We start from the raw sequence: 13,033 nt of genomic DNA on the forward strand, positions 1-13,033 counted from the left end.
GAATAGAAGCTTTTGAAATGTGGTGTTACAGAAGAATGCTGAAGGTGAGATGGATAGATCGAATCACGAATGAAGAGATACTGAATCGAATTGGTGAGAGGAGATCGATTTGGCTAAATTTGACGAGAAGAAGAGATAGAATGATAGGACACATCTTAAGACACCCAGGACTTGTTCAGTTGGTTTTTGAAGGAAGTGTAGGTGGCAAGAACGGTAGGGGTAGACCAAGGTATGAATATGACAAACAGATTAGAGCAGATGTAGGATGCAATAGCTACGTAGAAATGAAAAGGTTAGCACAGGATAGGGTGGCATGGAGAGCTGCATCAAACCAGTCTATGGACTGATGACTCAAACAACAACAACCCTTCCTCACAGCATCCACTACACGCTGCTGCGCTGTACGAATTGGTTAACTGAAACGAACAACATTTTGAGAGTATTTCCACTAAGTATTTTTCTTAATAATTAAAGAAACTGAAGGAAGGAATTAGCTGAAAAAGCAATAGGGATTGTACAAATTGCTTTTTTTTTGGTATAATTTCTAGTTTCAGGTGATTTTTAAAATATTTTTTAGATTCTTCAGTCTGCCGAAACGTAAACAAAAGTCAGGTGGCTAAAATGGAAAAATAAATATTTTTTCCCCACAAAGTGGGGGGGGGGGGCGACTGTCCCCACCTCGCCCCCCTAGTCGCTACTGATTGTAGGCCAGAAAATGGTAGGTTTCTCATTTTCAACAAAATCTTGTTTTGATTCAGAGTTTTTGTCTACCACTACACAGAGTTCCCTTTCTGAACTATTCATTCTAAAATATGTAACAGAGTGTACCTCCCATTGATTAGATATGTAAAAATGCTTACCTATTGTTCTTTTTCATTTTTGTTTTGAAATCCACTCATTAACTTCATTTTTTTTTTTTTTCAGTATCTGTGTATATAGAACAATAGTAATTGTTGCATTAATATATCATTGCTAGGCACTGAAAACCTCATAATTCAACTCATCAGAAAACCTCATTTCTCCATCTGTCTTGTGAAGGCTTGCTGCGTTGCCTGAGAAGGGAACAGAAGACTCCTATGGTTGAATAATTGGGCTATCATTAAGCAATGAAAATGCCAGGAACAGTTTTCCGGCCATTGCTGACCACTCAGTTTTGGGCTTCTTCTGTATATTTTACTCCGAATGAATTATGAGATTTCTTTTTCACAGCGAAGATACCGTATATATACAACCCTCCCCCACCTCCCATGGCACTACAACCCCAAAGGAGCATGGCCTACCAAGCGAACGCTGCACAGCCCAAAGGCCTGCAGATTACGAGGTGTCGTGTGGTCAGCATGACAGATACTCTCGGCCGTTATTCTTAGCTTTCTAGACCGGGGCTGCCATCTCACCGTCAGATAGCTCCTGAATTGTAATCATGTAGACTGAGTGGACCTCGAACCAGCCCTCAGATGCAGGTAAAAATCCCTGACCTGGCCGGAATCGAACCCGGGGCCTCCGGGTAGGAGGCAGGCACGCTACCCTACACCGCGGGGCTGGCTGTATATATACAATACATTGTTGTTATTGGGGTGGTGTAGCAGTTTAGCTACTTGTCTGTCATCCCGGTGACCGCGGTTTAACTTCTGGTGTTTCTGGAGTGGGATTTTCAGTCTAAAACACCATCTTAAATCCCCGGCCACAACTCTTACATGCCTCAGTGCGTGGAGGGACTCTGCACAAGCAGGATAGGGTGCGGATGATGATGATGATGATGATGATGATGATGATGATGATGATGATGATGGTTAATATTATTTGGCATCCAGCAACAATCATTTGTTATTTCTGGTAAAATCGCAATATACTCATACTTCGGGGGTACGAAGGTAAAACAACTGGAATTTGAGGGTACGCCAACCAAAAAATTTGAATACCATTGCTCTATATAACGGTAGGTACTTCTCAAGATTTGTACATTTTTAAGGATAAGGGTCTTGAAGATCTGTGATAAAGCTATAGTCACTTTGACTATAGCAGATAATAAGCACATTCTGGGAACATATTAATGGTGTATTTATTTCATATTGAAACTATACAGCTAGGTAATCACAGCTGAAAATAAATCAACACAAACATAGATACACTCACAAAAATCACACATTTGCAACTAAAATCACAGCAGATGACTGTTGCGTTCTGGTCCAGTACAATAATATACAATATTCTTCTACATATTGTACTACAGGATTAATAATAATTTTTAAAAAATACATACTGAAATGATTTTGAAAAGAACTGCTAATTTCCAAGCTGTGACATACTGTATTAGGCTTGTTCAGGACAAATATATTCTAAATTTTAAACATTTTTTTTTCTATTTGACCAAAAAATTGAAAGCCATTTCTACAATCATATTAATTGGTAAGTATTGTAGCCAAGTAAATTTACAATCAGAAACAATAAATAATTTATATAATTTCTTATATATTTTAAGGTTTAATTGGAGTGTGTCAACTATTCATATGACTCCAATTGCTACTATTTCACATGTGAGGATATTTAATGAGTCATGTGGTGATACTAGGTATGAAGATTTTGTAAAAATGTACAAAATTCATTTTATAATAACCCTCATATTTTGCTGAAGGAATGCCTTTCTTCAGTACCACAAAAAATAAAGCAGAGGAACTCAACTTTTTAAAAATAAATATGGCAGATAATATATGAAAACACTCACTCTAGTTCTATTTGCCAATGAAAAGAAACACACATACAAGTACATCCTAAATGGCAGTGATATGGAGCCTGTTAGGAAAGTGTGAGGTACAAACTAATTAGGAAGAATATTGGTATTATGTATGGATGGATCCACAGGCTGGAGTTAATTGAAATATTAAAAAATTGGCACCATCAAACCCAATTCTGTTCTTCTATAAATAAAATTTACAAAAAAGAGATCCAGTGGCTTTGTCACAGCCTGGCATTTTAGTTCCCATAAGGTTTCACTTAGGAAGAAAAATTCCTGGAAAAAGGAATGAGGTCAAACAATGCTTCTCAAACTTTAGGTCACTAGCAACAATTAGGCCTTTCGTTATCCAGAATGGATGGTCAGTATGATGTTTATGAAGTAGAATATTGAAATGATAGTGATGTTAAAAGTTTTGATGATATTTTGATTGTGGAAACTAAATATAACCCATTTTAATACCTTAAATTTCTAGAGATTTGGCTATAACAGTCTCCTAGTTTTAGAATATAGTTACCATTTCATTATAATTATAAAATCTGACCATAGATTGTACATAATAAAACTGACATAAAATAGATTACAAACATCATATTTCAGATCTCATGAAAAGCTAAAATATGATCACAGGGAACTATGCAAATTATAAAGAAGTGGATTAGAATTTGTAATTAAAACATCTCTCTAATAAATCAAACATCAAAACTAGAGAATGCATAATGAAAGCATGAAATAAACTTTTCATTAGCCTTTCATGTAAATGTGATTTTTAAGAACATACAGTTTGAGAAACACTGGGTTATGAAAAGTGTGTAAAAATAAGAAGAGGCCAATGGTTTGTGTCACAAAAAGTGGTATTCTTTTAAAATGGTCAGAACAAGAATACAATTCTGTTTGAGATGGACATAATTTAAGTCAGAGAGGGTTTTCCCACAGTATCTGCCGCAACTTTAACTACCTACTTTCATGCGAATTATAAAGAGTCAAACGTATGGGATGGGGGATTTAATTTACACTGTGGATTTTGAGCAGTTATGAATATCAGTCCAAGTTTGACATGTCTTCCAAGTTGCGTGGTGATGATCTTCAGAGATTCTTCATTTCCTGTTTTTAAATAGCACACGTTAAACTTAAAAAGTGTTTAAAAAAGGACTTTCATATAAGAGCATTTTCAAAAAGCTCTCCAAAATTTCTAAGTTCAGATGCCAGAATTGTTTATTTAAGTTTCCATATTCATTATTTCATTTCATTTCTTTCTTTCTTTGGAATGTCTGGAACACATCCATGGAGAATTTCTTCAGCTCTTCAAAACACTCATTAGACGAGAAGTAAATATAATTTCGCACTTTCAATAAAACCATAATACTGAACTTGAGTTTAAGAAATTAGATAAAAGTGCAATTGAGTCTTGTGGAATATTCATTATTTGGCAGGGGCATCAAACAGCCATGAAATTAAACATTACATACAAAAATTCTAAAGATAGCCATATACTAACAACATAAAACACTGTTTACACAAAAATGAGGCCGTATACATAGTACCAGCCGGACAAATTGACATACATTCGACCTAATACACAAGAAAATCAAATTCATTCATTTTGCGAACACAGTACAATTAAATAAAATACACATTTCATTCTGCCACTGGTCTTAACTTAATAATAATGGTAATAATACAGCTATATTTTAAAATGTCACAAATGTAGAGCAAAGTATTTATATACTGTATATCTCTTAAAATTATCTTCTAAAACTACAAATCGATACATGAGTGCGACACATTAATGTAACTTTTCTTTTACTGTGATTATAATCTACAGCTTTTTAATTGGCACTAGTCCATGTCAAATAAGGCAGGAAAAAAAATACACAGGCTGATGTTTGTATCCAACTTGCACGCCACCACTCAATCAAACAAACAATTTACGCACGGATTCAAAATCATGTCGCACAATCTCTCTCCTGGACCTATTTGACATCCAAAAAAAGTCTGTGGCACATTCACACTCACTAATACGCACTCTCAGCCAATCAGGAACAAGTGTAAATGATACAAGCACAGAACAAACTAAAACAACTGCGGACTTGGAGGCTAGATGAGCACGAGAGCCTCACCATGTCAGCCGCATCGCGACCCATGATTTTTGGTGGAATGGAATATGTGAAATAAGTGACTGTTAATCATTATGTGCAAAACGCTTAAAAATATTACAACACAATATGGACAATCTATTTACATTATATAATCTACGGTATGTGATGACTTTTCATGAGTATTTGAATCAACTATGCTAGGTCAACTATGTACAGAACATTGACGTTAGTTTCCCGGACTCGAGTGGTCTAGGTGAGGGATACAATAAATACTGGCGTGGTGCTCATCCGACACTCAAGAACACAGTACGACACTTTCATTTCTGTAGAGTCAGTTTAACAGTCTTTTCAAAATGTTTCTTCATTTTAACCCCACATTTAAGGCCCAGAGACGGTATAGGTGTCCTACCTAGAAAAGAACCTTTTTCCCAACTGCAAGACCTTCACGATGTTTGAATTGATCTTTCGTCAAAGACCACTACAGATGTACATTATGTATCACTGGTCACTGATCAGTAGTAGTAAGCTTGAACAGCTAACCTTCTATCTAACTACAGCATTTAATAAAGTTCAATGTAGCTGCAGTTTCACGAAGGAAATTTTCACGGTTGGTGACCTATACTGAACATGATTGATGAGAGAGTGATAGGGAAGTACATTGTACAAAGATAGGACACTGGCCTGTGAAGGGGTTATTTATAATATCAGTACAATTCATTAAGTAGAGTCTGTTGCGACTGGATGTAGAACCTGAGATGAGGTAAGTGGCTAGGTGGCACACGAGAGAGAGAAGGAGTGAAGGAGTTTTTATTTTTGGTAATCAAGGTTATCAAGGAGAGAGCGAGGGATTTTTTTTTTTTTTACGACTTCTCTTCCCTGTCTGTGAGATCATCTTCGTGCCAACGCCTTGTCCCCTCTCTCAGTGAACTTCTCGAGAGCACACTTGCACTGCAAACCTTAAAATGAGCTTTTTATTGCTCTTCTTCCTCGCTCTCTTCACCATCTTGTCCGTACATGTCGGCCAGTTTATCGAACCGAGGACCCCAGGCGCCCAAGTAATCAAAATCTTGCTCGTTGTCATCAGTACCTGCAAATAAGTGATTAATTTTAAGTATGAAAAGAAATATTAATTTACCTTTGCTGGAATTTAGATATAAAGTTCATATGTTGTATTTATTCACATAATTATTAGACTACTCTTTTTAGACTCAAAAAGTAAGGGACTTCCAATATGTGAGAACTTCCCATTTTGTATGGTGAACATAAAACTCTTAGGTTTACATAAAGGTAAATCATGAACATTTGAATTTTTGGCATATATAGGCTACCATATTTACTCACATAATGGATGTCACCATATAAATTGGATGGATTGCTGTATGCAATAAAACTAGTAAACAGAGATCAATGGCTACACACTCAGTTATGTAGACACACAATATTGTACACATTTTAAGATGCATAATAATTATTTCCTTAGCATGTGTGTAAAGGGGATTAGAGTGTGCAGTATTTTTAGCATGTGTATAGTAATTATTGGCAATGACGAGAAATGAAGTACAAAGCAGCCATGTTCAAATACAAGTTTTTAATCAATAGTGCATGAAAACCTCTATTCATGATTCATTTCAATACACACAAAATAATCCAGTATTGTTAGAATGTTTGAAGTAGTCAGTTGTGTTGATAAAGCTATGTGTTGTTGAAGCTTACCACTGTTTAGAATATTCACTACATATAACATCACAGTTCATACATTTCCTGATCTTGATTTAGACTTTGCTGTTAAATGCAATTATTATGTAAAATTATTGAAGAAGGCACACAGTTAAAGTAATGGTCGTACTATGCTAGGCACTGTGAGTTCAGTTAAAGCACTATTTCTGAAGGTATACGGTATGTTGAAAAGGCATGATGTTTCGGAAAGTAATGAGGGCAGCACGGTTGATACTAGAATGACACTATTCATTACATACATACTCACAAATGGATACGTGTCAGAATGGAAAAAGAAACCGTAGCATGTAGGTGGCGCTACGTGATGGTTGCTCAGTCAGAGTCATATGAATATATATAAATATTCTCAACACCCCCTCTTGAAGGCTGAATCAGCTTCAACGTTTCAGTCTTCTGACACCCAGACATTCTGAGCACTTCCAGTGCTTATCCTTCGGTAGTCCCTTGGTTAGTATGTCTGCAGACATCTTCTCAGTTGACAAGTATTTGAGATGAATGTCCCCAGATGAAAGAAGCTCTCATACAAAATGATGCTGCTCATCAATGTGATTAGTCCGAGAGTGGAAAACAGGATTTCCAGCAAGCTTCTGAGCTCCATTATTGTCGTTATATAGCTGTACAGTCGACATGCTGTTAATGCCTATCTCCCTTGCTAGTTGCAGTAAGTGCACTGCCTCTTTTGAAGCCTCACTAAGCCTCCGTTGAGCACAACACCACTGTCCATTGTTTCCGCCATACATTGTGAAGGTGAAACCAGTGTATGATCTGTGATCGTTGATGCATGCAGCCCAATCAGCATCTACATATCAAGTTAAATTACTGGTATCGCTTCCAAAAGTGATTCCCACGTCAGAAGAACCCTTCAGGTACCTCAGTACCCTCTTTGCCACTTGCCAGTGTTCTTTACCAAAAGAATCATTGTACTGGCTTAAGACACTCACTGCATGTCTGGATGCATTGCAGTTGATAGGTACATAAGAGCATGTATGAGCTCTCTGTAAGGGGGCCTCTCACTTAGGACCAAGTACTCAATCTTGACAGTTTAACTCCAGTTTCAATTGGTGTTGCCACGGGCTTACAATCAGACATTCAAAAGCAATCTAAGATGTCCACAACATAACATTTCTGTTTCAAGGTGATACCGGATTCATCTCGAGAAAACTCAATCCTGATATTGTGATTAATGTCTCCTAGGTCTTTGACCTCAAATGACTTTTGTAGAAATTTGTAGACCTCGTCAATTTCTATTGAGTTCCGTGACAAAACTAAAATGTCATCAACATAAACTATCATTAGGAGAGTATCAGCATCTGAACCCTTCAAATAGACGTTCAAATCGCCAATGTTGGTTTGACACCAAGCTTTAGTAGTTGCTTGTTCAAGCGTTGGTACCAAGAGTGGCCAGCCTGCTTCAAGCCATACAGAGCCTTTTTAATAAGACACGATGAGCAGCAAGCGCAATAGCCATTCGTATTGAGCTCAGTCGTGTTACTGGTGCGAACGTTTTAGCATAATCTATGTCTGGCCTCTGGCAAAAACCCCTGGCCATTACTCTAGCATTCCTTCTTGTGAACTCACCATTTGCTCCACACTTATTCCTAAGGACTGCACGACTTCCAATTAAACGTAAGGAACTTCATCTTATTTGTCCGTATTGAACTGAGATCACAATTAATTAAAGTCTATCAGGTTCCACCTTTTCAATACTAATACAATGTTGTTGGATGATATTTACAACATTATTTATTACAGTACATGTTTCGGCGCTCTATTATGTCACCATCATCAGCTGATTTAGAAAATGTGAAAAAAAAACTTGGCGATCTAAATATTAAACAAAATATTGTCATACTTAACTCATACATATACATATTCACATACAACAGAATATTTATTGGTTAAATCCTAAACATCTATTATGCTATATTAAATATCCCTAATATGTAACAAGAGAATTCTTGTAAGTCATGAATATAAAATTTTTCTCATCTGGTTAATGAGTTGTCTTCACATTCCTTAATGTCTGTAATTCTATGCTCTCGTACTGTCTAATTAGAATGCGCACTTAAAATTGAGGAATTAAAATTGCATGCAGTCTATTTGATGTTGAAATGTTCATTTCATTTGTATATTAGCTGCTTTTGTTGGATAAAATTCATTATATATAATATAATTGTTGAAAATTGAGCCGTCTTCTTATATTTATTAAGTACTAAAACTTCGTATTTTTATTGCTTTATCCTCCAAGAAATCCAAGTTTGGATATAGTAAATATGTTCCCTAATATCAAAACTAATAAACTGCTTCCCATTGTAGCTAAGAATTTGAAAAAATACAGTCGCTTAAGCAAACTTGAAATTGATGAATCCATGGCGATTTTAAAATTACTGATCAATAACAACTATTTCACTTTCGACCAGATCATTTATAAACAGAATGGCCTTGCAATGGGGTCTCCGGCCTCAGGAATTTTGGCAGAGATTTATTTGGATTTCTTGGAGGACACACAAATAATTAATAATGAAAAATTCAAAAATGTTCTATTTTGGTCTAGGTATGTAGATGATGCGTTTGTTATTCTGGATGAAAACATAACCAACGCATCTACGACTCTTAGTAATCTTAACACGATAGATACGGATGTAAAATTTACTTTAGAATCCGATATAGATAAATCCATTAATTATCTGGACCTAAAGATCAATAGGCATGCCTCTTCATTTTCTTTTAGTATTTACAGAAAACCCACACAAACTGTAGCCACAATACGAAATGATTCGATACACCCCTCAGCTCACAAATGCGCGACCTATAACAGCTTGGTGAATCGCGCTTTAAGCATACCAATGTCCAAACAAAACTTGGACAAGGAACTGAACATCATTCGAGCTATGGCTAAAGCCAACGGTTTTAAAGAGAATTTCATAGAACGAATAATAAACAAATTCAAATATCGCCCTCAAACGAGTCTGATGAAAAATAAACCAGAAGCTAAGGAAATCGCAACCTTCACATTTAATAAAGATGTACACAGAATTACAAATATTTTCAAGAAGCGTAACATCAGGATCGCATTCAAGACAGATAATAGAAGTACAACAGTTTTACATAATGCTTCTGTTGTCAACAAAGTCAACCCATATTCTAAATCAGGGGTATATAGATTCGAATGTAAAGACTGTTCAAGCGGATACATAGGGCAAACTGGGCGTAGCTTCAACGTCAGATATCAGGAACACCTTAACGCTGTAAAATATCACAGATTCTCAGTGGTAGGTCAACATATCCATGAGTACAAACATAAGTTCACAGACATAGATAAAGACCTCGAGATCATGGAAATACTTTCTAAGGGACAGAAGCTTGACATTACTGAAGCATGTCTAATACATATAGACCAATACTATAACGCTAACCTTAATCTGAATGAAATTTCGGAAAAACCCAAGGTACTGTTTGACGGTTTGATTCTATTACTTAACAAGCTAAAAATTCCAGAAAATTCGAATGCGTTCCGAATGCTACGTAACAACTTTGCGTACTATTGTCTTCGTCCACAACGCCCCCCGGACCCTCTCCTAAAAATTTCATGTTTCTAGAAACATCCCCTTTGCCGCCCCTACTTCTCCTTCACTAGCGCTTCGTCACACAGCACAAGATACTAGCACACACACTCATCGCGCGGTAGCCGTCACGCGAAGTACACAGCTGTAGAGGTGAGTCAGCCGTATCAACAGTTAGATTCAATCAGCTTCTTTATCAATTTTCTCGCTTTTCTTTTAATATTGGGTTTCATCATTGCAGGGTTCCCATTGAACTGAGAAGATAAGTCCGCCTAACAACTGTAGGACAAATTAATTACAGTTCCAACCACGCATAAAGCAATAAAAATACGAAGTTTTAGTACTTAATAAATATAAGAAGACGGCTCAATTTTCAACAATTATATTATATATAATGAATTTTATCCAACAAAAGCAGCTAATATACAAATGAAATGAACATTTTAACATCAAATAGACTGCATGCAATTTTAATTCCTCAATTTTAAGTGCGCATTCTAATTAGACAGTACGAGAGCATAGAATTACAGACATTAAGGAATGTGAAGACAACTCATCAACCAGATGAGAAAAATTTTATATTCATGACTTACAAGAATTCTCTTGTTACATATTAGGGATATTTAATATAGCATAATAGATGTTTAGGATTTAACCAATAAATATTCTGTTGTATGTAAATATGTATATGTATGAGTTAAGTATGACAATATTTTGTTTAATATTTAGATCGCCAAGTTTTTTTTTTCACATTTTCTAAATCAGCTGATGATGGTGACATAATAGAGCACCGAAACATGTACTGTAATAACTAATGTTGTAAATATCATCCAACAACATTGTATTAGTATTGAAAAGGTGGAACCTGATAGACTTTAATTAATTGCGACTTCCAATTGTCGTCCTATTTCCTGGGTATTCTACGAGATCCCAGGTCTTGTTCTCAAAACAGAGACAAATTCATCTGCCATCGCCAGAATCCACTCATTTTTCTCTGGACCTGAAAATGCCATCTGAATTGGAACCTTAGCCATACATACCAAATCAATTTGTCCTCCACCATGTTCCTGGTAAAGTTTTCGAGGCCTGCTTTGTTTTACTGAACGAATCATTTATGATTTCCCTGGAGCATGTTGAGATTGTCGTATTAGTATCAGCAAAAGAAATAACTCCAGTCTTAAACTTACACCAGTTGAAGTAAGTGACATATAAAAGAAAATCATGGAAAGTAAGGCTATATTTAGATAAGAGATGAGCAGTGGCAATCAGTATGAAGAGCATATTAAATCTCAAGTACAAATAGATGCTAGTAATGACAATTTGTTTGCAGTTTTCCTTACATTTTGTTTATCTACAATTAAAGTAATTACATACATATATCACAGATGGATATAGTGAAAACAATAGACATAGAGATTATAATCGTGACATGTCAGAATGGAAAAAGAAACCGTAGTGTGTAGTTGGTGCTACTTGATGGTGGCTCAGCCAGAGTTATATGAATATACACCTTATAAATATTCTCAACAGTATACTCTATAGGTGTATATATGTACTATATTTATACTAATTTTGTGGTTAGTTTTCCTTTTTGTATTTGTATTTGCCTGTAACTTTGCAGATTATTAGATTATGTTGTCTCATTATGATAAGGAATGTTATTCTACTCACGATGTTTTCATGAAAATGGTTTGATTTTCTTATGCGTTTCATTTTATATTTTATTTAAATTTTTAAAATTAAATTCTTTGATGTTTCTGTATTTCTACTTTTATTTATATATTAGTTTTAGATATTAAGTATTTTAGGTCATAAGTCCGCTTCGAACTTAAAAAGTATTAATATACTGTACATTCCGATTGATGCTTTACTTCTTGATAATGTTGCGTATTTTAATTTTTAGATATTAAGTTCTTCCTGACATTTGTTATTTTGAATATGGTACCTAATTAATGTATAGTGACTAAGCCACCTGTAATTGGAGAACCATCTCTGTTGGTGGTATAAAAAATAAATAAAAATAAATAAGCCATAAACATTTCTTTTGGAATACATCAAAATGTTCAACTCACACAACTAGTTAGCAAAGTTTAATTTTACCAATAATTACTGCTGTACTTTATTTCCAATTTTAAGCTATGGTATGCTGTAAATCATCTCAATTTTGTTACGTTAGCTACATACAGCTGATGTAGCAACACCATCAGTACATCATTGCTACTGGTTTGCTATACCTCTATCCATGTTGTAGATTATTTCACATGAAACGTAACACTCAGAACACTAAAACATACATATATTTTTAATATAGACTGTTACGCCTTTCAGTGTTCAGTCTGCAAGCCTCAGTGAATTTACTAAATGCTGCCAAAATCCTCTATTTGTAACTAGCTCTGCAGCCTCATTTAGTTCTATACCTCTTATCTTTAAATCATTAGAAACTGAGTCTAACCTCATTTTCTTGGTCTCCTACTACGACTCTTACCCTCCATGACCAAATCCATTATCCTAGGTAATCTATCCTCCTCCACTCGCCCCTCACATGACCCCAACACCGAAGCCAATTTATGCATAAAGCTTCATCAGTCAGGTTTATTCCTAACTTAGCCTATATCTCCTCAGTCTAATTACCCTCCTGTCATTGTTCCCATCTGTTTGTACTAACAACCATTCCCTCTACTTTCATGTTTGTGTGCTGTTGTGCTATTTGCTTTACATCGCACCAACACAGATAGGTCTTATGGCGACCATGGGACAGGGAAGGCCTAGGAATGGGAAGGAAGCGGCCGTGGCCTTAATTAAGGTACAGCCCCAGCATTTGCCTGGTGTGAAAATGGGAAACCACAGAAAACCATCTTCAGGGCTGCCGACAGTGGGGTTCGAACCCACTATCTCCCGGATGC

At 35.8% G+C, this 13,033-nt stretch overlaps 1 protein-coding gene across 1 annotated transcript in view; it reads right to left on the reverse strand.

Moving 5' to 3' along the window:
* Positions 1-2,034: 2,034 nt before the first annotated feature.
* Positions 2,035-13,033, reverse strand: part of CadN2 (Cadherin-N2) — a 570,995-nt gene continuing 559,996 nt past the window's right edge. Inside the window, exon 28 of the mRNA XM_068228744.1 lies at positions 2,035-5,917. Within this exon, the coding sequence (XP_068084845.1) occupies positions 5,802-5,917 (116 nt within the window). The 3' untranslated portion in view covers positions 2,035-5,801. The remainder of the gene's footprint in view (positions 5,918-13,033) is intronic.

The sequence above is a fragment of the Anabrus simplex genome, chromosome 7 (genome assembly GCF_040414725.1).
Source record: "Anabrus simplex isolate iqAnaSimp1 chromosome 7, ASM4041472v1, whole genome shotgun sequence".
Lineage (NCBI taxonomy): Eukaryota > Metazoa > Arthropoda > Insecta > Orthoptera > Tettigoniidae > Anabrus > Anabrus simplex.